Raw genomic sequence first — 27,036 nt, 5'->3', positions numbered from 1 at the left:
TTATCTTATAGATTTCCATGTCGAAGAATCACTGGATTGGCCTGGAGTATACCTGTTACCAGGCCAGGTCTCTGGGGTGGCTCTGGACCCTAAGAATAACCTGGTGATTTTCCACAGAGGTGACCATGTCTGGGATGGAAAGTAAGTAATATTTTTCCTTCAGGGTGTAAATGAAAATAAATTTGGCATGCATCACTTTTTGTTAAACTAGGGTAATAGTAAGAGAACTACCAAGGTTCTTTGTGAACTTGATTTTTGTGAGCAAACCATATTTATCCTTTTAATGCATGACTCTGATAAGTAATGGAGAGGAAGTCTTGGGCATTTTAAAACAATTAAAGTAGTTTCACAAACTAGTTGATGGAAAGAAGACAATGACAATCTGATTCTGCCTACTTACCATTTTCTTCCCTTGTCCTTGAAGCCACCTTCACATTCTTAAGGAGGATAATATTAAAAGGCAGTTAAGAGAGTACATTTGCTGAGGCGTTTCAAGACTTCAAAGAAAGTGCATCCTGAGAAATGATCAACTAAGAAAAGTTACTAGTTGACTACAAGAAAACACTTTGTTATTTCCGTGTGCATGCTGCATAAAGAACCACTTTAAGACCATTGGACTCTCCTTTTCCATCAGACTGCTGCACAGCAGGGAAAACAATTAACCTTCTGGAGATTATGGTTGAACCAGTTTAGCCACCACATGTATAGAAATAGTAGCTTGACTTCATATTTTCATACAGATTAACTTTATCACTCAAATTTTCTCTTTTTATGAGCACCAAAGACTTAAGAATAACACGAGGACTAATTCCCCTGCTTTTCCTTTGGGTTTCTCTTTCCAACCTTTTATTCTACCTTCCACTATCTACTTAAAAGGATTTTGACTAAAAATGTCTAACATTTATTGTTTACTGTGGGTCTGTCACTGTTTTAAATGTTTACCTAAATCACCTTACAACAGCTGGGCACTGTTACTATCACCATCATTCACATTTTCCAGATGAAACCAAGAGGAGGTAAGTGTTTTGCCCCACGTCTCTGAGTTAGAAAATGGCAAAACCAAGCTTCACTTCCTTTTCATCTGACTCCAGGGTTGGCCCAGTTGCCCACTTTGCAATATTGCGTTTTATAGGATTGTGAGCACATTCACATGATGACATTTTTAAAAGGTTGGTCTCAACTCTCCTGAGTAATGAATATCCATTTATTCATTTATTTTATCACAAATGTGCATATGAAGGTGAATCTTAAACTAACAATTAACTGTAACGAATCTTCTCCTTTCAAGTGTATAGCTGTAGGGTCTCATTTGGAAAACGGAGAGCCTACATATATAGTTCAGTTGTTTTTTTCCCTCTAATTTCAGAGATAGTGATTATACTTATGCTGGTGCTAACTCTGCTCTGTCACACAAACGTGTATGTATTTTTCTTTGTGCAGGTCAAGATGGCACTCATTCAGCATTTCACAATACATTGGTAGTTTGGTTACTGTGTAATTGTCCTCTCCAGTTGTCACACTTGAAAATGGAATCTGAGAAAGGAATCACTTCAGAGTTCAAAGCAATCGAACTCAATATTCGTATTCATACATCTCTGTTACATCGTCTCAGTCATTATTGAACATCTAATGGTATTTTAACAAGTGCTTTTAAAAGCAAACTATTACTATTCATTGTAGCATATTCTTCGTTTTAATGAATATTGCTACATTTTCTGCATGGATTTCTAGCCACATTTTACCAGAGGAGAAAATTACAGCATCATTTTCTCCCATTGATACTGTTTCAGCTGGCTAAAGCTAAATTGGATAAAGTCCAAGTCTCCATTTGAATGTGATACTCATTCCAAGTAAACAGCAGAGGCTGGAACAGTTTCACAGGAGAAGGGATCAGTAAAGGCCAGCTTGGGGTGGGAGACGATGACAAAACACTGAAATAGGAGCCACATAAGAACAGTTTCTGTGACTTATATGATAGTCCTCACTCAAGAACTGCTTTTTCCTGGCATCTAGCTTTCATCTAGATAACCAGTATCATGTGCAAATAGATTCCAGCTTCAGTGCCAAAGCCCTGGTGTGTTTATCCCGATAAATGGCACCAACAAAAGGGTGTTGTTAAAAATGCAAGACTTCTTCAGAGCAGATGTGCTGATTTAACTTATTAAATCTCTATTTCTTCTTTCTTATTCATCTTTATCTTTCAGGTGTAAGAATTTTGTTAGCTGTCTTTCCTTGTGTCTCTCTTGTAGTGTCCATTGGCCTCTAGCAGCCTTTTCAGTCAGTGGTTGCAAGGAAATTCTCTTCTGGAATGTACTTCTTTGCTTTTAACCACTGTCTGCTTTATTATTCATGAAGAGAATTAGAAGTGGATTACTCTTTATTTTTTTAGAAAAATAGATTTGGATTTGTAGGCTCTGTTCTTTGAACAGTCATGCATAGCGATCCTTCATATATAAGCTGCATTATATAAAATAGGCAAAGTACATAGTTTTTGTTCTCCCTCATTAAATATCCAAGGATTGTAAAAAGAAAAAGACAGCACCTTCCTGAAAAATTTATGATATACTGGTGAGAGACAATGGACATTAAACATTGGGAGGAAATTGCATTCTTATTGCTACCACTGTTTGAATAGAGTAGTGAGAAATCCTGTATTAATCTTCCTTGGAATTTTTCTCATCCTGATAGTTCTCATGTTCACAAAATTGTAGTTTCCTTAAGGTCAGGACTTGCTCTAAAACTAAGCACTCTGTGTCCCCTAATTTTTAGGATGTGATCATTCTTTAACTATTAGGCATGCTTCATATTAATAATCCGTACTTAATACTTAGTACCCAAAGCTCTTTGATATCATCATATCAACTTTTTTATAAGTAGTATTACTCTTCATTTCTACCTGATTTCCCTGATCACCCCCTTACTCTTCTATTTAACCATGCTAAATAAGCATGGCAACCAAACTGAAATAATAATAATAATAATAATAATAATAATTAATAATAAACCACTTGACCTCCTGAAAGGTGGTCATCACTCCCTGTCAGTATTTGATTTCCATTTTCTTTCCTGTCCATCTCTGACTACAATATGGCTACTTTAAGAAGCTTCTTCTAGCTGCAATAAGAAATGCCTATTATCAGAAGGATGTAATGAAATGTTTAAGAGCCTGCGGTCTGTCCTGGTGTTAGGGAGGCATCACAGCTAGAGCTCTTTTCAAGTTGAAATGTGTCCCAGCAGGAGGTGGGTAGCTCCTGCCTCAGTAACAGCTGTTCCTGGGTCTCAGTCTTAAAATCCAGACTGCTGTCAAATCTTGCTTCCTGGCCTTTCTTTTATTTATCTCAGCTATGGTTCTGGTTCCACTGTGCAAGACTCACATCACATACCCACTTAACTAAACCATGGGCTTTACCCCTTATTTTTAGGTGTTAAAAAGTTGTTTCCTTTGTACAATTAGTAAGTTTTCCACATGGAGTGGAAAGGAAAGTTGGAAGTTGTATCACTTGGAATTCTTTCAGTGAGAGAGAAAAACAACTCAAACTACCTTAGGAAAAGAAGAAATAGATTAGATTGTATAAGTGAAAACTTCAAGGGTATGGTAATCCAGATGACATCACTAGGATCCATTTTTTAACAAATTTTCTCCTGGTTAGCTCCATTCTCTGTCCCTGCTTTCAGCTTCAGAATCACATTATCACACTAGTCTCACAGAAGATGTAGTCTGTGTCCTGGACAGGTCAACAGAAAATCCTTAAATTGAGTCTGTTAGCATATTTTTTGGTCTGACTTGGGTCATGTCTCCTCTATCTCCAAACCAGTCATTGTGGCAAAAAAATAAAATCCACTCTTTGGCTTAGCTTGAGTTTTTTTCTTCTGTGTCTGGAATGTAGGAATAGAGTTGACATCAGAAGCAAATGCACTGACAGCGGGCTTAGAATGTTGGGTCACCTAAAGAAACATTGAAGTTTCATTAGCTCAGTGTGGGGCAGCAGACATTGGGCACCCAGAAGAGCAACTGTGCACCAGAGAGCTCACCTCCAATCTCCCGCCTAATGTACACACACCTCTTAGAAGATCTTCCACAGTCATCCAGTGCTTGGACTCTCAGTACCAAGAAATTCCCTATGATATGAGACATACTTTCCAATTATGGGACTCATCTAGCTGTTATAAAGTTCTTCACTATGTTAAACTCAAATCCGAGTCTCCTAACTCCACCTGCATGACAACCTAACGCAGGGTGAACTTACTCCCATTTATCCATGGCAATTACTTACACATTTGAAGAAAGTTTTCTCTTCTCTGGAATAAGTATCCCCAGGCCATCAACCAGTCTGTATGCTGACATGATACTGTCATCTGAAGGTAGTTTGATTTCTCATCCTTTTAAAGTGTTTTTGTGGAGAAGTGGCCACAATACCTCATGTATTATCTGCTCAGCAATGCAATTACTATCCTTAATGTATATTCTAGATATCTCTCACTGTAAAAAGTTTGTATTCACTCTTATTCAGCATTCATATCATCTTGTTGTGTGTTGAATCTGCTAAAATCTTTAAATACATTTCATAAAACTTTTACTGGAAATTTATATTTATGTGGTGTTTTTATTTTTTAGCATATATTTATTTTTGAGAGACAGAGAGAGACACAGCATGAGCAGGGGAGGGGCAAAGAGAGAGGGAGACACAGAATCCGAAGCAGGCTCCAGGCTCTGAACTGTCAGCACAGAGCCTGACGCGGGGCTTGAACTCACGGACTGTGAGATCATGACCTGATCTGAAGTCAGACGCTCAACTGACTGAGCCACCCAGGCACCCCACTTATGTGGTGTTTTAAAAATACTGAATTCAGGACTTTATTCCAATTATATTTCCCTTCATTAGATTTAACAATTTATAGATATTATTTAACCAGAGAATGAGCTGTCCCTCCCAGCTTTGTATCAAGTCTATTCATGTACATGCCTTTCATATCTTCATAAATGTTGTTTATAAAATTTGAATAGTTCAGTGGTTGGCTTAGCAAAGTTTTGTTCTTAGATATGTGGTCTTCTGGGATTCTTCTCCCATTTGCCCCCCAAATAGCTCACAAAACATGTCTTCATCAGTGCTTTATGGAATGTTGCCAAGCTCTATTGTTTCAGAAATCTCTCTGCATCCTTTCAGAAAAATCGGTTCAAGATTTGTCTCACTGGTTTTCTGGAGCCTCAGTTAAAATATCTGCTTCATTTAAGAATTAAGTGAACCTGGGGCGCCTGGGTGGCGCAGTCGGTTAAGCGTCCGACTTCAGCCAGGTCACGATCTCGCGGTCTGTGAGTTCGAGCCCCGCGTCAGGCTCTGGGCTGATGGCTCGGAGCCTGGAGCCTGTTTCCGATTCTGTGTCTCCCTCTCTCTCTGCCCCTCCCCCATTCATGCTCTGTCTCTCTCTGTCCCAAAAATAAATTAAAAAAAAAATGTTGAAAAAAAAAAAAAAAAAAAAAAAAAGAATTAAGTGAACCTGTAAAACAGAACTCAAAGTGACTGAATGGTACCTTAGTACCTTCATATCTGAGAGAAAATCATGAGGGGTTCTACAGAAAGAATGTTTCCATATTCTAGCATTCTCTCTCACATTGTCATTTGCCACTCAAACCATTTTCTTCCAGATTTATGTTACTTTCTCTAGTTCTTCGTTATGTGACTATTCTTCTATCGCTTTTGCATACACACATTCAGTTTGATAACTGGCAGGGAGATTCTCCAGTCCAGTGAGGTCAGTCCTACTAAGAGGAGACTATATGTATAAATATGCAAATATGTAAAAAAAAAAAAAAAAAAAAAAAAAAATATATATATATATATATATATATATATATATATATATATATATATCTTAAGACAGCTAACCTAAGTTTGAACCTTGGTTACCATTTTCTAGCTCTGAGACCTGCATGAAGATGTTTGCACTCCTTTTACCTGCAGTTCCCTAGTCCAAAAAAATGAGGACTTTAATAAGTGCCTCGTTCTCTTGAGTAACAAAAAGCACTTTGTTCAGTGACTTCTACTCAGTGGCTTTATGACCCAGCAGAACTGGTGCTATAATACCTAGCTCTTTGTTCTTTTCATCCCTGTTTGTGATGTCTCCATTGCTAGGTCCATTGGGGCACTAAAGAGTCATACTGGTTTCTTTGTCTGTCTACCTAATTTCCTCCTCACAGAGATTTTTTGCAATGTGTATATATTCAGAAGTGAGTGTTTTTAACATATTATTTAAGTATATTCCACTTAAAAACTCTGGCCTTTATATGGTATATCTTTGCTTTCCTAATATTGAGGGTATCTTTCCACTTATTTTCTCACTTGAAAACTTACAGTTCTAACAGATGGTCAGAGGAGGTGGTGGCGGGGGGCGGGGCGGAGGGAGATAGGTGAACTAGGTGTAAGGAATTAAGAGTACACTTATAATGAGCACTGAGTAATATATGGAAGTGCTGAATCACTGTATTGTACACCTGAAATGAATATAACACTATGTATTAACTCCACTGGAATTAAAATTAAAACATAAAAGGAAAGAAAGAGAAAACCTATGGTTCTCTCTCCAGTTTCTTAATTTATGTAATTGCAACATTATATTATACTTCTCTCTTCAGTTGCTATTATTTATTTTGCATTCCCTTAATTTTGATTGATGGCACAGAAGCTTATTTTCTTCTTACTGGAGTTTATTTTTTGTGTGAATATAGCAGAGCATTTCTTCTCAGCCTTATCTAAACTATTTGATTGGCTGCTAATGTGCAAAACCATTAATGGGGGATTCAAACTGCTAAAATAAAGAAGTGATGAATTCCCGCCCATGAACCATAGTTCAGTCTTTTTGACTGAGTGCGTTTTCAGAGAAGCAAACAAAAGTCAGCAGTGCTCCAGGCACTGTGTGAAATTTGCAGGGTATTATTATATCCTGTAAAAAGTTAAATGTGGTTGAAATAAAGACTTCTCTGCAGCATATAATGTGGGGTAGCTGCTTTAGAACACTAAATAAGCAGTTTGCTATAGCAACAGTATATCCAGTTCTGTAATCTGACATCCATTTGTGAACTGTTCAAGGGTTACCGTTCTTTGAATTACAGGAATTTATAAACTACTTTATTTGGCAGATTTGGTGTGCATGTGTATGTTTGTGACTTTCCCATTTAAGAAAAAATTTCAACTTCTTCTGTCCCTTGCCCTGTGTGACTACCATGCACGAACTGTTAGTGGCACAAAGCTCCACTATCCCAAATGAAAGGATCGCGACTGGCCAGCCAATCAGCTGAGTGACTGTCTCTTGATGTGCAGCTATAGGTATGCTGCGATCTGTTATGCTCCAGCTTTATCGGGATATACAGTAGGCATTGTTGCCACTATACAGTGCCACTATTATTAAGTATCAGTAGTGGGTCAGAACACTATGTATCAAGTGTATAGCACTTGGTAAGAACTATGAGGACTTGGTAACTTTCCATATTACTAACTCACAAGTGGGGGCAAAGTAGATAAATAATACACTAGTATGTTTCATGCCCAATCCAATAAACTGCAAGAATACATGAAAAATTTAGAAAATACAAAAGGGAAAAGGAAATCTAAATACAATCAGTAGATTTTTAGCAATATCCATAAATATCCTAGTTATGATGCTGTATTGTAGTTGTGCAAAATGCTACTTTTGAAGAGAGAAGTACATATGAATCCACAGTTCAATTCAAAATTTCTTTTCAAAAAAGAGGAAACAGATTTTAACTCCTTACAGTCAGGGAAAGCATAATTCTCACATTATTTAGACTGCTATGGTGCTGTCATAAAGCACTGGAATGTTCCTAGATAATGAAGAATATGCCTTAAAACAGATCATAAATGAAGAGACTATTCTATTGTACATGAATGTGAACCTTATAGCATACTCTGAGTCTCAGACATGCTGACCTTATGCTATCCAATATCATAGACATGTTGGAAGAAAAAGAAAACAACACTGATGGTTGAATCCAATGCCATTGTTTTCTAGAAGAATAGTTATGATGTTTTTAGTATAGAAATTCATATTGAAAATAGAGTTTCAGATACAGAATAACTCTTTGGTGTTTCATTAAAGAATTACATCATGTTTGCCCTTTACCAGTCTCCCATGTTTTAATAACACCTTGTACATTCTTACATTGGTTCTAATAAAATTTCACATTTCAATTTAATGAAGATCCCATGAATATCTTAGAAAATCTACTTTGTTAGTGATGTTACTTCTATTTCATAAACTCAGGTATTTTTTTTTCTAGGTACTGCTGTGTGGTTTTAACTACACGTAATAGCATATGTAAACAGTATTACTTAAGTTTTAGGTTGACAAAGTTGAATCAATATTTTGTTTTTAATTGAATGCATCATTAATAAGAACTACTTCAGGGACTTAGTGTTATCTTTCATGGAAAATATCCCCAAAGACTCTAACAGTCAAGAAGCTCAAATAATCGTGTGATGAATTTTTTAATGGCAAGAGAATGTAATTTTGAAATTTTTATTCATCTACTGGGACTCTACATAAGTTCCACAAAAATGTCAACCCATCAAATATCAACCTAATCAATAGGTCTGTGACAGATCTGAGCACTCTTTTGCCTTTCCAAACTGCAAATGTATCTCCATTAATAGTTAATATTATTCAGGTTCTTCTTTTGCTTACACAGTTGAACTACAACATATTAGTTTTTTTCACAGCTTTGTCTGATTCTATAAAGGAAATTCTGTTACAGCTTTGACTGTATCAAATAGTTTCTGTTACAGAAATATTTGTTGATCATCCACTGACTCGTCTGGAAAAATATGTATATATTGTGTATATTTTTATGTAGATACACATATGTATGGCTCAACTATGTGCTAATTCAATTCTTTGTTCTTTAACATATAAATTGGTCCCTTTGTGATTTGTAGATTTACCTTTCTGTTATATAAGCTTATATTACAAGATTTTATCTTTGTCATTTGTCTCAAATAATTACCCAAACAGGAATTGAAATAAATATAGTATCTATGCTAATTGTCAATTTAGGTAAAGATACTACCAGCAATTTATATAGAAATATAAATGGAAAAAATGTATATAAACATATATGTTCATAATATTTTATAACCTGGGAGATAGAATTAAAAAGCAGAAACCGTCATGTTTGTTTTAGCTTTATATTATTATGTAGTTGGTCATTTTGTACTTAAAGAAAAGTTGTTTTATGGAAGAAGTTTTATGATTCCAGAATCAATTTATGTTTTATATTTTTTAAATACTTTGAACATTATATACTATATCCTTATATTATGTATTTGCATGTTGGGGCACCTGGGTGGCTGAGTCGGTTAAGCGTCCGACTTCAGCTTAGGTTATGATCTCGCAGTTTGTGAGTTCGAGCCCCACGTCAGGCTCTGTGCTGACAGCTTAGAGCCAGGCGCCTGCTTTGGATTCTGTGTCTCCCTCTCTCTCTCTCTGCCTCCCCTGCTCACACTGTGTCTCTCAAAAATGAATAAATGTTAAAAATAATTTTAAAAATATTTGTATTTGCATGCGGTTCTTATGGCAAATACTATAGCAAACATATTTTATATTCCTTCCTGCTATCATTTACACTTTCCTTATTACAGTGTGAGTTAAAATAAGTTATGCTTCCTTCTGTAGTTTCAAAGAAAATAGCTATTGAATTAAAATATTTTGAGGAGCTTTGAAAAAATAAGAGTTCTTGGTAGTATTTCTTAAATTCTCATGTGAATATGAATCACCTGGGGTTCTTGTGAAAAGTATGGACTTCAGATTCAGTGGGTCTGAGACCTTGCATTTCCAGGCAGTCCCCATGTCGTTGTTCCCCTGGCCCCTCTCAGCAGCATAGTTCTACAGTCAAACGGTACAGATGTAATTATATTTGTAATTATGTATGTAATTACCCCTATATATATTGGTATATATATATATGTAATCAAAGGTACAGAAATGTGAAGGACAAAGAATGAAATCAAAGTCTAAGCTCTTTGGTTGACTGTGTATTTAGAATCTCAAGTGAATGGTCTGCATTTCTCAAGCTCATTGACCTTTCTCATTGGTTTATTTTCCATTCTAATGCTTTTGTTTGTTTGTTTGTTTTAAGCTCTTTTGACAGCATGTTTGTTTACCAGCAAAGAGGACTGGGGCCAATTGAAGAAGACACTATTCTTGTCATAGATCCAAATAATGCTGCAGTACTACAGTCCAGTGGAAAAAATCTGTGAGTTAAATTACTTATTTTTTTTTAAATGTTTTATTTTTGAGAGAGAGCGAGAGCGCGCACGTGTGCGAGCGCATGGGGGAGGGGCAGAGAGAGAGGGAGTCAGAGGATCCCAAGTGGGCTCCTTGCTGAGAGAAGACAGCCTAATGAGGGACTCAATCCCACATGTGAGATCATGACCTGAGCAGAAATCAAGAATCAGACACTTAACCAACTGAGCCACCCAGGCTCCCCTACTTATGTTGTTATTAAGGCTCTTGCTGCGTATATTTTATCAAAGTGTGTCACTGGCTCTGGTCCTGTAAAGGGTGTATTGTACAACAGTGGCAAAAAAGCGGAGCTTAAGAAAGCAGGCGACTAATTGGGCCATCCCATCTTTCATTTTCTAAATAGGTGGCTCTAAACTGAAATTAGAATCACCTGGGAAACTACAGAAAAATTAGATTGGATTTAGTCTGGAATGAGGCCCAGGCATCAAAACAGTACTTTTAAAGCTCCCCAGGTGATTCTAATAGGTACTCAAACTTCATAGAACCATTGATACACATAGCTAATGAAGTGAGCTGCTAGTCAGCTTAGATTTGAAGATTAAAAAAATTTTTTCAGCGTAAAAGTTACATAACCAAACTCATCAAGTAATCAACATTAAGGAAAAAGGCTTCTTTCTTCCCATCTCAAAGGGAAGACTAAACAAATGGCATTTTTAGCTTTTCTTAGCATGCATAGGTAATTTGGCTTTGAAAGCCGCTTATTATTTGCTCTTATTCCTAGATGACATTTGGCAACCAAAAAAAAAAGTTGGCTGATATTCGTGGTCATTGAAAGGAAGGGCACCTGCTTACAGAGTGTCCTCAACCATTTTAACCTGGCAGCTTGAGGAACTAGACCCTGCTCCGTCTGCTTAGGCACAGGAAAAGCCAGGGAGCCATCCATCCACCTGAGTGCAGCTGCTTATGGAGATGGTGATACTTTTTTATAGGATTCTAAGATGGTGGAGTCAGGGGCCAAATCCTAATACCAGCTTTGTCACTTCGTGTATTTGAACCTGTCTCTTCTATGCTTTACTAATGAATCAGAAACATTCTTTTTCCAGAAGGGAATCAGAGAAAGGCAGAGCAACTGTTGCCGAATGAACCTGGCCAGCCATGGGGAGTCTGTATTGAAAGCAAATCATAACTCTCACATTCAGTCACCAAAACACAGATGTAGTTCAATTAGTCAAGGTCAGGGTGTTCCCATCTTGGCACATGAAAAAAGAATCTGTGGTGTCAACACCTTGGTTAAGGCTAGAAGCTGACAAACAGCCTGTGGATTGTTGGATGTCATGTGACCAAACCACATTAAGATATTGTCCAGGTGTTTGTTAATTCTAAGTTCCTTAAGCCTGTGAGCCTCTGTGTACATTACAGTTCTCCCACCCACATCATTCCAACTGATTTTGTTAAATAGATTAACCTTCTCTAATGATTATCCAGAACACTATTTCACTTTGCTTAGATGAACACAGCCCCTGTCTGCTGGAAGATGTTCTGTTGGGTTTTATTGTGTTTAGGAGACGCTCTTAAAGCTTTTGAGTCATAGAATTAATATTTTATATTAATACGGCATTCATTACATTACCTTGAAGTATACTGAAGCTATTCAAACTATATAAATCCATTTGTATTTTTCTACACAATTTGCTTTATGCACATTTCTAAAATGGTAATATTACCCTTGAACTCATTTTTAAATTGATGTGATTTGTGTTGTTTAATATACCATACTTTGTAATAAATATTTGTAATTGGTTGTAGGCTTCACTTATGGGTTTTTGAAAGATTAAATGCCATTTAAGATTTGTCACAAGGAGGTTTCTATGATAACAGGCATTTTCATTTAACTTATGTTGGTCTTTAGGAATGCAGGTACCCATTTATCAATTTATCAATTTATATTACCTTTACAGATTAATTAGCAAGAAATTCCTCTCATGTGGGCTTTGGGAGTAATTGTACAATTAAGACAATTATTTTTATTTTGCAGGTTTTATTTGCCCCATGGCTTGAGCATAGATAAAGACGGAAATTATTGGGTCACAGACGTTGCTCTGCATCAGGTAATCTTCCATTTGGCAGTTATTCAACTAGAAGTTCATGGAGTTATGCTTTTGATATGCTCTAGAGCTGTGTGGGTATTTTTCTGTCACCCAGGAAGTTGATAACAAGAAAATACAACTGCCAAAACTGAAATTTTTCTTTTTGAACTCAGTGCCAGGAAGAGCTAATATGTACGTAACCGAGTCACCCTTCTCTGCAGGGCTGGTGGGACACTTAAGGGCCTGATGTGAGGCTTCACCCTGACTACTGTATAGGCCATCCCACCCTCCTTCTTGGCTTTTCCACATTTGCTTTTCCTTCCTGCATCCCCAAGTCTTAGTTCTGTTTTGTCACTTGTTGTTTTAAACTACCTTAATCTATAAATCCTTCAAGGTCTTTAGTACATTCATGTTTATGTATAAAACATTTTTGTTGTTTTTAAAGGAAATTATATTTCTATCACAGAATAGCCTAAAGTCTTCCTCTCAGAAGATAAGCTCTACTAACCATTTTATGAATAAGTGGCAAAGAGGTATGAAAACTAGAAAAAAAAAAACACAACTAGAACTCAGAAGACATAACTGTAAGAGTCTTCAAACATCATCTCAGTAAACATTCATTGCTCATGTATTATTGGGAGAGCATTGTACTATTATTACATTAGCCAAGGAAAGACCCAAAAGGAAGTGTGAGGTGGGTGGAACAAGACATCCAAGTACTAGTCTACCCTCACCACTAATTACCTGGATGACCTTGAGCAAATTACTTAATGTCTAAGGGCCTCCCTTATCAAATCAGACCAAATGATCTTTAGAGTCCCATCCAGTTCTACAAAGTATCTTCCTCTAAATAAATCTCTGGGAGCTTACACTGTAATTGCCTGTGAAAGTCTTCTAAGGCAGGAGTGTGCCACTAGTAACCATGCGAAGTGGGTAAGGCTTTTGTTCCTTGTTAAAGGTGTTCAAACTGGATCCAAACAGTAAAGGTGGTCCTCTGTTAATCCTGGGAAGGAGCATGCAACCAGGCAGTGACCAGAATCACTTTTGTCAACCCACTGATGTGGCTGTGGATCCAGACACTGGAACCATCTATGTCTCAGACGGTTACTGCAACAGTCGGATTGTGCAATTTTCACCAACTGGAACGTTCATCACACAGTGGGGAGAAGGTACTCAATAAGACTTGATCTCTAATTGTTATTCTTAGCCAGTAACACTAGGAACTAGAGATTGGCCACCCCTCACATTCTCTAGGATTTAATTGTCCCTCCAGTGGGAAAAGCATGGCCTTTGTATGCACCCAGTTGCCAGCTTTCTCACACACACCACACACACACACACACACACACACGCACGCGCGCGCACACACATACACACACACACGCACACACACAGTCTTGTGAAAGGGAAAAAGAATGCCTCAACCTGAAAACTTTGTCCAAAAAGGGAGAAAATCTGTAATGTGTTTGTGGGTAAGAGATATTCTAGAACAAACTTAGTACCTCATTTTTCCCCTGGTTCCAAATATTTAATGGTTTACTATCATGAATTTGGAAAACTAGAAAACTTTAACATTAGAGGTTTGGGTGATTTTACAAATTGTATAGCCGAGATTTTTCTTTCTTCTATAGAATCTTCTGGGAGCAATCCTAAACCAGGCCAGTTCAGGGTTCCTCACAGCTTGGCTCTTGTGCCTCATTTGGGCCAATTATGTGTGGCAGACAGGGAAAATGGTCGAATCCAGTGTTTTAAAACTGACACCAAAGAATTTGTGCGAGAGATTAAGCATGCGTCATTTGGAAGAAACGTATTTGCGATTTCATATATACCAGGTATTTCATCTTTATTTGTTATATTTTATCATGCTGTCCTCTATCCTTACAAGTTACTTCTCTTATCTTAGTATACTCTTATAATTTTTTTCTCATTAAGGGATTGAAGATGCTTTATCAGATCTTACACTCTTTGAGTGTAAAGATGCCTTGTAAATCATTTTCAACTCAGGTGACCCTGTCCTTTATTCAGCAATAAGAAAGAACTCAAACTTAACTGTGTGTAATGGATTCAAAAATTGTTTCCAAACATTGATTTTCATTTTTCCTTAATGATGATCATTTGCTCTAGTTATTAAATGATTCATATTATGTCTTCACACATCAACAGATGGTGTGTGTCTGAAAAATCAGTATCCAAAATGCTTCTGCGCCACATTTTTTTTTTAAAAGCAGTGGCCAAGTTTTTTCCCGAAGATAAATATGTAAATTAAGTGAGGCTTGTATTTAAATGTCAGGAGGAGTGACCAGTAAAATCCAGAATTTTGTTTCCTATTTTCAAAATAGATTTTCTTGGTGTGAAGAAAATCAGAAAAATAATATAAACTTATGACATAAGATCCAGTTAATTCATATTACAAAATAACTTGCATAAGATTTCTTTAAATCATTAATACTGAACAACTGAAAATATATTTCTAAACTATATATAATTTTTATAATGTATTTCATAAATATAGGTGTACCTATATTAAAGTAGTATTGACTATTTGTAGCCACCACTGTTATATTTACATTTCTTGTTTTATTAAAGTTGCATATTCCTGCTGTCTTCCCAAGCTGCCCCCAGTTTATTTAGGACATGGAATAAATGGATTCAAGTATGCAGATAAGGAGCAAATTTGGCTTCCACAAGGAATAAGTAATGAAGTGATAAAAGACTCATAAATTAATGTCAGTGAAAAAGAAATTCTCATGTTGGTTTTTATTTTATATCTAAGGAATAAATTTGGCAAGTCCATTCACTTAAGAAGAGGGTGATCAAGTTCATAGTGAATAAAAATAAATCAAATATGAAGAGAAAAACATTAAGAGAGAAGATGAGAGAAAATCTGGTTAAAAACAATCTAAGCAAAGACAAAGTGTATTATATTTGGAATTCTCTCTACAATATTGCACAACAGTAGTTGATTGTCATAGTATTTATTTTTTTCTTAGTATGATACGCTGAAGAACCTTTTCCTGGAATCCTTAAAAAAAGATGAAAGGATCTTCAACAGTCATTTAGTTTGATGTGTATTTTATTGTGTTTCACTTCTTTTTTTTTTTTTTTTTTTTTTTAATTTTTTTTTTCAACGTTTTTTATTTATTTTTGGGACAGAGAGAGACAGAGCATGAACAGGGGAGGGGCAGAGAGAGAGGGAGACACAGAATCGGAAACAGGCTCCAGGCTCCGAGCCATCAGCCCAGAGCCTGACGTGGGGCTCGAACTCACGGACCGCGAGATCGTGACCTGGCTGAAGTCGGACGCTTAACCGACTGCGCCACCCAGGCGCCCCTTGTGTTTTACTTCTTTAAAACATAATATTCAATCATCTGAAGTGTTTAAGCCAAACATCACTGTTTCCATTATTTTTTATAAGTACTACTATATTAAGAAATATAATTTTGCTACAAAAAGTATTCATGAAGTTAATATTAAAAGGGTGGTTTAGGGGCACTTGGGAGGCTCATTTGGTTAAGTGTCTGACTCTTGATTTCGGCTCAGGTCATGATCTCATGGTTTGTGAGATTCAGCCGCGCGATAGGCTCTATGTTGAAAGCGTGAAGCCTGCTTGATTGAGATTCTCTCACTCTCCCTCTCTCTTTGCTCCTCCCCCATTCACACTCTCTTTCCCTCTCTCCCTCTCTCAAAATAAACATTTAAAAATAAATAAATAATGAAAAGATGGTCTGATTTTTTTAATTAGGAAAAAGTAGGTCTTTGATAATCTGAAGTATGCATCTCACATTTTCAAACTTCATTTGTTTAAAATCATATTATTCTGTTTCTGCTATAACATCACGTATTGCCTTTGTGTATTTTTCTCTGATTCTTCTGGTAAGGATAGCAGATATTATTTTTTAAAAGATCTAACATCCCACAATAATTTATGTAAAGGTTATCACTAGGATGTCTGTGATATGTCTCTCCATCTAGATCTATTCCTAAGCCTATGTATCTATATCTATATCAGTATGTGTGTATTCCTGATTTTTACTGGCTTCCTAAATGGAGAGGCCTTGTAATTCCTGGTTTTCCTATTGCAAGGAGATTAGTCCCTTAACCTGTTTGCCCCTGTTGTTATTACTTAAGAAGATAAATTTGCTTAGTGTATTATTTTCTACTTTTGTTTTCAATTATAAGGACCAGGCTGACCCTATATTAATAGTCTGTGTAACGTACATGTATATATTTGAAGGCCAGTTTTCTCCATATTTTAAAGAGTGTTTAACTGGATGTGTTGTCACAGGTTTGCTCTTTGCAGTGAATGGGAAGCCTTACTTTGGGGACCAAGAACCTGTACAGGGATTTGTGTTGAACTTTTCCAGTGGGGAAATTATGGATGTCTTCAAGCCAGTGCGCAAGGTATTCACATATATTGCCTAGGTATCAGTTTTCATGGGAATAAACTAAAATAGGAATCTTGGCATTCGATTTGTACTTGAATAATTTTTAAAATCTTTAAGGAGATGTGATAACCAACCGTCTTAGCTAGGTTGATAGGGGTTTCCTGTTACTATGTTTTATTTAGAATAAATATCCTTGTCTGTTCTTAGATCAATTTCTTCAGATACAAAGCAACACTGTATGCTTTCTAAGGTTCTTAGTAGACTTCACGCAGGATAGCAGGTTGAAATTCACTGTAGTTAGAACACCAAAAAAAAATAATAATAATGTCTTTTTCTGGTTTCATCCAAGTAGAGAAGATACCACAGTATATCAAATTGTACTTTTGTAGTTCTCTTAGATCCAACAGAAATCTCGTTTGCTTTTTGTATGCTGTTACTACATTGAGCAACAAGACTTCAAAATAGCACTTCCTGGAGTTTAAGTCCTAAAGGCTTGGTTTAGATAAGAGACTAAAGGCTAGTTTTGACTTCACAAATGGCTTACCACTGTTTATTCTAATACTGCTTGTTTACAAACACACTGTCTGGTTCATCATGCCCACAGCTCTTTTGTCTCTTCAATGTACTTTCTCTTCAGTATGACTGCCTGAATGATCAGATTGTTCGTATAAACTTCCTAGATGTACTTGTGGCAGCACATCAATTTTAGAAAATTCAGCCTGCTCACTATCGACAGTAGCCAAATTAAAGAAAGAGCCTAAATGCCCATCGACTGACAAATGGATAAAGAAGATGTAGTATATATATACATAACGGAATATTACTTGTCAATCAAAAAGAATGAAATCTTGCCATTTGCAACAACATGGATGGAACTAGAGTGTATTATGCTAAGAGAAATTAGAGAAAGATAAATATTATATGATTTTACTCATATGTGGAATTTAAGAAACAAAACAGATGAATATAGGGGAAGGGAAGGAAAAATAAGGTGAAAACAGAGAGGGAGACAAACCATAAGAGACTCTTAAATACAGAGAACAAACTGAGAGTTGCTGGAGGGGTGTTGGGTAGGGGGATGGGCTCAATGGGTGATGGGCATTAGACGGGGCACTTGTTGGGATGAGCAGTGGGTGTTAGATGTAAGTGATGGAACATTATTACACCATATGTTAACTAACCTGGATTTAAATTTTAAGTAAAAGAAAAAAAAAAAGAAAAAAAAATTCAGCCTGCCAAAATGCTGCTTTAATAAGAGTTATTTTTCAAAACATGCAAATATTTATTGGCTTTACTTGGATCAAAATGCAGTTGCCATAAAGCACTGGACAAACTATCTCCATACTCATAATTCTTACAGTATTCTTTAAAATACCAAATTTGCTAGATTAAAAAAGAAAACAAACTTTAAAGTGTCTCAATATTTGAGAAATATGTCTGTGAGACTACTGACAGCTAGTCTGGGATTTATTTATCCTAGAGATATTTATTAACTCCCTACTCTGTCATACGCCATGTTAGATAACTAAGGATATGGTGGTGAACAGAACAGGACATAGCCTACATAGCCTCTTCCTCAAATGGAGTTTTAGCTAAAGTTACAAGATCTGAGCTGAACCAAACTGAATCTGAACTAAAGATTGTAGTACAAATTCCTTATTTTTCCTAAGTTTCTATTGATATGCAACAAGAAGGACTTTTCACCGTATTTTACCTGAAAAGCTATACAGAATCAAATATCCAATCATAGTACCCTTCAGAAAGAAATTCATTACATTGATAATATCTATTTTACTTCAGTAGTGTTGCAGATCCTTACTGATTATCTGATATTCATTGTTTTGCCCCTTTGAGTTAACTTCCTCATATCTATTGATAAAGTAAGAGACTTAACTTTCTTTCAGGTCTTCACTTTGTATTAGAACAGTGTTTGCCTTGATTGTTCTTTTAATGCTAATATAATAATTGTTCTTTCAATGCTAATATAATATACTGTGTCAACCAGGACATTAACTTTTAATTCATATATGCATCTAGAAAGCAAAACTATGGGCTAAGCAAGAAGCTAAATTCTACATGAGCCTTATTCTCATAAAAATATGAATAGCCATGAATGAAAATCTTAGAAAGCATTATGCCTAAACATTAGCGTTCATCAGACATTCAACAATGAATAAGTCACAAGATGTAAGTCGTAAGTCAGTATAGCAAACTTAAATAGAGAGTCTAACTCCAAGGTGAAATTTGCTTTTCCTTTCAATAAACAGGACTTACAACAAAATGTAGAAATTTGTTCTGTGTTGACTCTGTAAACTAACATCAGTTGATGAATCTCTCAGAATTCCCATTTAATCACATTATCATCACAAAGATTAAATTTGGGTGAAGGAAACCATATGGTACTCTGATTCCTAAGTATGAAGAGATTCTTCTTTCAAATCAAAAGTCAGTTTTTGCATAATGTGTACCTGTTTGTGCCTGTCCACCACATATTTCCCCATGTACTTCAGTTCTCTCTTCTGTTACATTCTTTAGAAAAGTTTATGCCTGAATGTATGAGCTTCATTTTATGTCTATGCAGGGAGGCTCAGACCGTAGGACAGTAAAGATCAGGGCAAAAGATACACAGTTACCTTCCACTTTCTTACCCCCATTATCACAAGAAAGCCTACGGTCCCTAACATCTGGTTGCACACACATTCTTCAGGCTGGAGTGGAATGGATCCCTGCCACTCCAAGCGAAAAGAAAAAAAACCCAAAAACAGAAAACAAAAACCAGCCTATATTTATGTTGTTTCTCTAACCTTAACAATGGAGATTAAAATTACAGTATTTGATAGGATTTGAACTCCAAATTTCACACAAGTGAAATTACTTATCCAAAGCTACAGAGTAAGTAGCACACCTGGATCATAAACACAAGTCTTTAGACCCTAAAATGTGTTTTAACCTTTTAATTCCCGGAGGTACACATCCATATACCAATGGATTATATTAAACTACAACATAACTCGGTGCAACTTCTTAGAGAGCTATTTTACTTCATATTAAGTAAGTTTAAACATTATTTTATGTTGAAGAAAACATAACTGTACAGAGAACACAAATCCCTTATGCAGTTTTAAGACAGAATATAAGATTTTGAGAGCAGGTTGATTGCCCTGGGCTGTGTCATCAGATGCCCCAGGAGGATGCTGTCATTCTTTCTTGTCAGTGTTACTTTGCTAGGGAGGGGTACTTCAAGAGAAGAGAGGAGAAACCTCAGAAAAGTTTACAAAGCCTAGACTGGAAGGTCTTTAAATCCATTCAACTCTGAAATCCTAAAGCTTACAACATGATTTTCTGTTTCAGATAACACAAAACAGAATAGTTCATTAAAGAAATTACAGTTGAGTGCATCCACTATTTCTCCCCCCTCAGCCCCTCCAATGGCTGCAGAGTATCTCCAGCAGAACCCCTGGTTCCCTGGATCAGCTTGAGAACCAGAGAGAAGTTCATTGTTATTGTAGCATGGAATTGATGACATATTGTGATTTATTTAAACCAAAGTCCTTAGCTAATGACGAGTTCACACATTTCCCCCTCACCTATTTATATTATTTTTCCTATCAGAAAATATGTAGCACTTTACAACCATATGCTTTGCAAAGCAGTTTCTAAGAACATATTTTGGTACAGAAGAGGAACTGCCTAGAATTTACAAGTCTGTTGCCACGTATTAGCTGAACCCAAAATAAAGATGAACATTTAATGACTGGCTTGTGAGATTTCAACAAGGCAACATTTTGATTTCTGGCTTTCTGTTCTTCTCATGTGCATTTGTCACAGCTCATTTGATAGTATGAGGGAATGAGCCTCCTTGGCATGGCTGTCTCATGTTTCTTTTCAGGGTGACAAATTGTTGCTGATTCGCAAAGTACAATAGTATCTCCACAGCATGTATTCTGCCCGCCTAAAGTGAGCTAGGAACAGTGGTTTGCCTCATCGGTGCCCTTTGTACTCAGCAAACTGAAGTGGGCAGATCCTGTCTGATAAGACCACAGGCAGGATAATGCTCCTGTTCACACGCACTGGTCATATTTCCGAGAACTGTATACTCAGGCCTACTGACCTCAAAGGTGAAAAAAATCATCCATGTCCTACCAGCTGGTGGACACGTGGCACCTCCGAAAGCTTCAGTAGCCAGACAGAAATGGCAGCAGCACAACATTTTAAGGCTGCTTTTCCAGGAACTAGTTTAGTGACCTTAGGAAAGTCACAGAAAGTGCTCCCCTGTCTCATGTCCTCATGACTGAGATGGCAATGATTTGAAATGGAACTATGTCATGAAGAAAAACATTAAACCACTGAATATTGAAATAGGTAAAAAAAACAAAAAACAAAAAACAGGAAGTACTTGCAGGAAACACTCTATTTGTTTCCTTTTGCTGACTGAAAATACTACAAATACTGGGCTTCAGAGTAAGCAAACCCCACATTTGCTGCGTATCACTTTGGATGCATTCAGACTGAATGCCCTGAAACTTTGAAATGACTCCTCTTATCAGTAACGTATAAACAGCTTGTCAGGTAGCATATGGTAGGTAGCTTGATGGGAGCAATAACAAAAATTAATACTCAGTCTTTTTTTACTTGTGTAAATTAAAACAGGCAAATGTGATAGTGATTAAAAGAAGAAAGAAACATGGAGGCAAAAATACATATAACTAAATAGGTGGCTAATGTAACAGCAAGTAAACAAAACTGTAAAAAATTAATCTTCCTATAAATGCTCACTTTTAAAAGATTTGAAAGTCAGTGGTGAGGGTCCCTTGGCATTTCCCGAGGTGGCAGAGTCGGTGCCTGGTGAATGAGTGAATGCTTCTTCTTGGCCTAGAGTTGCTTTGACAGAATTATAGGTTGTTTGGTTTGATTCATAGGCTTCTTGCTTTGTTGTGTGCTTTGCTTTGTTTTTCTGCCTTTTCATGAAGAATTCAAGTGTAGGCTCACCACCCTCATTTTTATTCTGGCAGCACTTTGACATGCCTCACGATATTGCTGCGTCAGAAGATGGGACCGTGTATGTTGGAGACGCTCACACCAACACTGTGTGGAAGTTCACCCTGACTGAAAGTATGATTTTTAGAGTATTATTGTCCACATTTTCCCTCAGTTGCATCGCTTAAGAGTATGTGAAAAAAATATTTGCATTCCCTTCTCTTTTTATTGATAGGAGAAGGAAATCAAAGCATAATTGGCAGTTGTTAAACGACCTGTTTGGTTTCATTTCAGGGATTAAGCTGATTTTTAAAAAGTAGAGAGAAACACTTTTTTTTTTTTTTCCTGGCAGTTATCCCCTTGTGTTTCCACAGATACTCCACAGGAAATTCTTGATGCCTGGAGTAATGTCTGTTACATTGAAAGCCAATGTTAATTCCAAGTTAGTTCCAGAGGGAGATGATGGCTTTGGCAAAGCAGAGGAGCTACTGGCTTCCACCCTGGTGTCACTTCCCATGTGGCTCTTCAGCTCTCGGTAGCTGCCGAGCACCTAGGAGCACCAGCACATCTGTGTCAGACACATAGTATCCCAAGCAGGAAGCACTGCATTTTCTCCTTTAGACTTCAGCTTGTTCAGAATACTGAACTGTTGTTTCACATAACTCAAAATTATGTCTGGGGACAGAAGAGTTTCCCCGTTAGGATCAAGCCAGCTACTTTTGGGGATTTTGTAATGGCAATTTGGACATTATTTCTAATTCTTGAAAAGTATACTAACCTAGCCTCTGACATCATACTAAAAACAAGTTTCTCAATTAAACAGGGTCCAGGGCACCTGGGTGGCTCAGTCGATTGAGTGTCTGACTTTTGATTTCAGGTCAGTCATAATCCCTGGGTCATAGGATCGAGCACCACGTCAGGCTCCATGCTGAGTGTGGAGCCTGCTTAAGATTCTCTCTCTCTCCCTCTGTCCCTCTCCCCCACTCACACTCTCTCTCTCTCTCTCTCAAAAAAAAAAAAAAAAAAGGGTAGAAACAATAGGAGAAGATAGGGTTAAGGAAAAGAATTAAAGAATGGAAGACAGTAAAGCTGAGGTATCAGGAACTGCAACAAGCAATTTTAGATAGATAATAAGGTCATTTGGAATTAATGAAGATAAATACTAATTATAACAAGGAAAAGTGAAAATTACAACAAAGAAAAGAAGTAAGTTATAAGAAAGAGAAGTAATATCAAGAGTCCAAAAACTTTAATCGTTGAGCATACAGATCTTGGAACCCAAGTAAATTTGATAACTGCTATCTTCAGAATTGTCCTTTGAGTAGCTTTTGCTGTTTTGTAATAAGGACCCAGTTAGAGTTGAGGGCACAGAGATGTCTGTGGACTGTTCTATTCCAGCAGTAGCCTTACATTCCCCTTGTAAGTGTAGCTTTCCCACCATCTGCCTCCTCAAAGAGGAACCAGAACGTGTGGCAGACAGGAAAGTAAATAGATGGATAATTCCCAAATCCAAGACTAAATCCAGGCTTTTCCAAATTAAAAAAAAAAAAAAATGAATAGCTTTCAAGATAGAAAAGACCTCAGAAATCTAGACAGTATCTTCATTTTGCAGACAGGAATATGATACTTGAACTCATTAAGATTCTGGTCTGAGGGTCTTTATACCATCCTAGTGGTCAGTACTCAACAGAGATGCATATCCAAGTCATGGTGGGGAGGGCTTTCAAAACACGTGGCCAGATCCTACTCAAGATCTATAGAAAGAAGAGGGTGACAATATGTGTATTTTGGAAAGTCTTCCCAAGTGGTTTTGACAATCCCTTGGTTGAGAAGCGCTGCAATAAACATTCAGCTTTGAAAGAGAAAAACGCTCTCTGGAGTCCAGAATGCAACTGAATAATAAATCTCGAAAACAGTACTTTTGGAACAGTAAGACTGCCATCGGAGGCTAAACAAATGTCCCCTGTCTTTGCATTCTGCTATTTAACTAGTGAAATCTACTTATGTAGCTAGAATACTGGTAATCAAACATGGCAGAGTTAGTCATCAGTCCATGTCCATATAAAAACAGAACCACTTGATATTTCAAAAATACATTCATTATGAACTCCACAAGGAAAATCTTATTTTGAATATGAAGAGCTTAGAAATGTTTCAGCTTTCCCTAGGAGACTGTATCCAGGATTCATGGGCCTGGCACCAAATTAGTGGTTTGTCTTAAAACTCTTCTGTAATATGATATTGCATTTGATGAAGTGAGAAAATATTTGCTATTAAGGAAAATTAATGTCAGAATTAAGTTTTCAAATCTTTTTTGGAGATTTTGATTTTCTTTTTCCTTTGCTGTGCTATTTACAGAAATGGAACATCGATCAGTAAAAAAGGCTGGCATTGAGGTCCAGGAAATCAAAGGTTGGTCAGATTCCTCTTATGACTGTGAAACCCAAGACTATTTGTGCTGAATTATTTTATGGCTCTTGATTGCACATTAAAAAATATCAGACTAAAAATATAATCCGGTAAATCATCCATAACTTCTACTATGTACTGAGCCTTTAAACCTGCATGTTGCTACTGTTTTCTCTCTTAAATGGACTGGTAATAATGAGCTCAAATTCACTGATTTCAAGTGATAGAAAGTGATTCTGAACAAGCGGGCCAAAGACATTCAAAGAGGAAAAAAAAGTAAGCCAGCCACTTTTAGAAGTACATTAACCTCAGACAAGCAGAAAAATACCATCCAGTATACTGGAAAAGGCCTTCCATAATGGGCTGTAGTCTAAATGAGTGAAAAACATATCTTTGGTGAGTTACTGTTATAGGGGCCTGACAAGATGAGCTGTTCCCTAAGCTCCAATCTTAGCACCAATCGCCCCAAAATTTACTGAGGGCCATCTATGTATAAGGGGCTATAATTGGTTTAAGGGAAGTGTAACTGTGCCTGACTTCAAAAGACTTATAACCTATAAGGGGAGAGAGGGGGGGGGAGAGAGAGAGAGAGAGAGAGAGAGAGAGAGAGAGAGAGTGTGTGTGTGTGTGTGTGTGTGTGCACGCGCACGCATATGCATATACACAAATAAGTATAGCTTTGGTACATACTATCAGGAATGGGAAATGGAATTTAGCTACTGTTAAGCAACCACTGGTTTAATTCGAAATCCTAGTCAAATTATTCTCTTCCTTTTCTAGGATCAGTTTATATTTGTACACGTTATACTATCTGCAGGGTTTTGACATGGTCATGTAAAATTAAGAACTCAATATAGGGTGCTCCTAATGTTTAAGAAGCAAAGTGATTCCATTATTAGTTGCTTTACAAATGATTCACCTAGATATTCAGATTTAACCCTAGGCTTACTTGTTTTCCTTTCTCATGAAAGCAGATGGGAAAAGATACAAAGAAGCAAGAACCAAGAGGGAGCTTAGGGATTTTATATAGGCAGATAAGAGAATATAGCCAACTCAAGGTTGAAAGGGGTAAAATAATATTATAAAATAAATAAATAGCAAATGTTTGGCATTTATAGAGATTCAACACAGGTGACTCTACTGGGTGGCATTGATACCACACTCATATTGAAGAGTTCCTGATCCTTTATTTTTCTATGATTGTTACATACAGAATTATTAGTGAGTTGTTTTCCCTGGAATAAATATATTATTATTAATAATAGCTATCATTCATGGAGCACAAACAATGAACTATACAAAAATTACTAAATTAATTCCTTACACCAGCCATGTGATAATTTGGTATTATCCCCATTTTACACATGAGGAAATCGAAGATCAGAATTACTACTAAGTGATAGAGCCGGGGTTAAACCACAGTTTATTTGCCACTGAAGTCTGTGCTGGTAACCACTATTCCTGTACTACTGAGGAGAAATGAATGCCACCAATTCATTTACCATAAATTCTTCCAAGAGCTATAGGTTGGGGATGGTTGTATTTACTCTGAAATCTCTGGGATTTCACAGTGGCCTCAAGCCACTTCTGTTTAAATAAGTTCCACCAAAAATAAAATAAAATAAAATAAAAATCATAGATTATAGTGTTTGGATTGTTGAGAACAGCCCATCCACACTGATCTCTTCTCGCCTGGCCAATGAAGGATGAACAGTGAGCGCTCTCCCCACACCATGTCCTCTTTCCTCAGTGCACACCACTGACTGAATTCAGAAAACCTCCCAGCCTTGTGGCGGAACACAGGAGTTCAAATAGTAAATGTCATTGAGCTATCTTGTCATGACATTCACATTTTAATAGGAATACCTAAACTCAAATACCCAAACTCAAATGAAGTTGTTCTAGTCCTCTGTTGGATTCATATGACTCTCATTAAACCTTTCTTTTTTTAAGATTATTTCCTTATTACACAAAGGAGTATAAAGCATGCTGAATCTCCAAAAGTTTGTCTTTTATCAAAATCTGAAAACTTAATTTAAACCATCCCTTACAAAAGAGAGGGAGAAACATCATTCCAGATTTAGCTGCTGTATAAATTTCCAAATTTGAGTAACCTCTGATGACCTTCATCCCAACTGTGAATGGTCATATAACTGATGAGTAATAACAGGGTTTCAGAACCAGTGTTGTGTTCACAGGGAGTTGCACAGTAAGAGAATGTGTGATGACAAGAAACTTAGGAAAAGCATTTTCAAATAAAGTTGCTAGGGATGAAAGATGTCAAAATCGTAGCCTTTACCCCTAGCTCCCCAAATAAAAGATGATGATAGTGAATCAGTCTCAGTAACATAAAAAGAAACTCTCTAGGGCAGCTAGCGTCTTAGGCCTTATGGAGAACAACATATTATAGGGGAAACACACTGCATTAAAAAAATAGTAATAAAAAGAAAGGAAAGAGTAATCTCATTGGTGCTATCTGCACTTTTCCTGTTACTTGCTAGTATGCCATCTAAAACCTTCAGTCGTCAGTTGTGTCTGTAATAAACTGGGTAATAATTGCTGTATTGCTGTATTAAGAATGTCTCTCCTTTACTGTCCGAGTTATTCCAATTCCAAGAGGTCTCTGGGCTTCTCCCCTCTCTCAAGGGGAAAGAAACATGTTCATGCTTGAGTGTGTGAGCTCACACAAGAATGCACCTAGGCTCCCTTTCTAAACTCAGGGCTTTAAAGAAGGGAAAAAACTTCCTGTATGTCAGCTTTTCAAAATTATACTTATTTCCAAGTATGTATAGGGATGCCAGAAGAGCTTGTTTGAAGACATTTTTGTTTAAAATGCAGTACATCTGGCATCGTACATGATAGAAAAATGTCACATGAGGCAGCCCCTCTCTTCCAGAAGCCCCAGGTTCTGGATAATATTGGAG

General features: G+C 36.8%; 2 protein-coding genes across 20 annotated transcripts in view; one reads left to right on the top strand and one right to left on the bottom strand.

Moving 5' to 3' along the window:
* The window catches only part of GIN1 (gypsy retrotransposon integrase 1), a 79,276-nt gene that overhangs the window by 2,502 nt on the left and 49,738 nt on the right, over positions 1 to 27,036 (bottom strand). Inside the window, exon 13 of one of the 5 annotated variants that reach the window (XM_053907178.1) lies at positions 21,910 to 22,253. The exons of the other annotated variants lie outside the window; for them this stretch is intronic. The gene's annotated coding sequence lies outside the window, so the exon portion shown is untranslated. Of the gene's footprint in view, positions 1 to 21,909; positions 22,254 to 27,036 lie in introns of those variants that run through there. 5 annotated transcript variants of the gene reach the window in all.
* The window catches only part of PAM (peptidylglycine alpha-amidating monooxygenase), a 157,618-nt gene that overhangs the window by 113,723 nt on the left and 16,859 nt on the right, over positions 1 to 27,036 (top strand). For all 15 annotated transcript variants that reach the window (XM_019450602.2, XM_019450601.2, XM_019450593.2 and 12 more), the window contains 8 exons: positions 12 to 141; positions 10,148 to 10,264; positions 12,290 to 12,362; positions 13,300 to 13,510; positions 13,973 to 14,173; positions 16,627 to 16,742; positions 21,739 to 21,838; positions 24,062 to 24,115. In XM_019450602.2, the coding sequence (XP_019306147.1) occupies positions 12 to 141; positions 10,148 to 10,264; positions 12,290 to 12,362; positions 13,300 to 13,510; positions 13,973 to 14,173; positions 16,627 to 16,742; positions 21,739 to 21,838; positions 24,062 to 24,115 (1,002 nt within the window). The remainder of the gene's footprint in view (positions 1 to 11; positions 142 to 10,147; positions 10,265 to 12,289; positions 12,363 to 13,299; positions 13,511 to 13,972; positions 14,174 to 16,626; positions 16,743 to 21,738; positions 21,839 to 24,061; positions 24,116 to 27,036) is intronic.

This window comes from Panthera pardus, unplaced genomic scaffold, assembly GCF_024362965.1.
Source record: "Panthera pardus isolate Hobbes unplaced genomic scaffold, ASM2436296v1 HiC_scaffold_2, whole genome shotgun sequence".
NCBI lineage: Eukaryota > Metazoa > Chordata > Mammalia > Carnivora > Felidae > Panthera > Panthera pardus.
The sequence above is the reverse complement of the archived record's forward strand: the minus strand, read 5'-3'. Positions and strand labels throughout refer to the sequence as shown.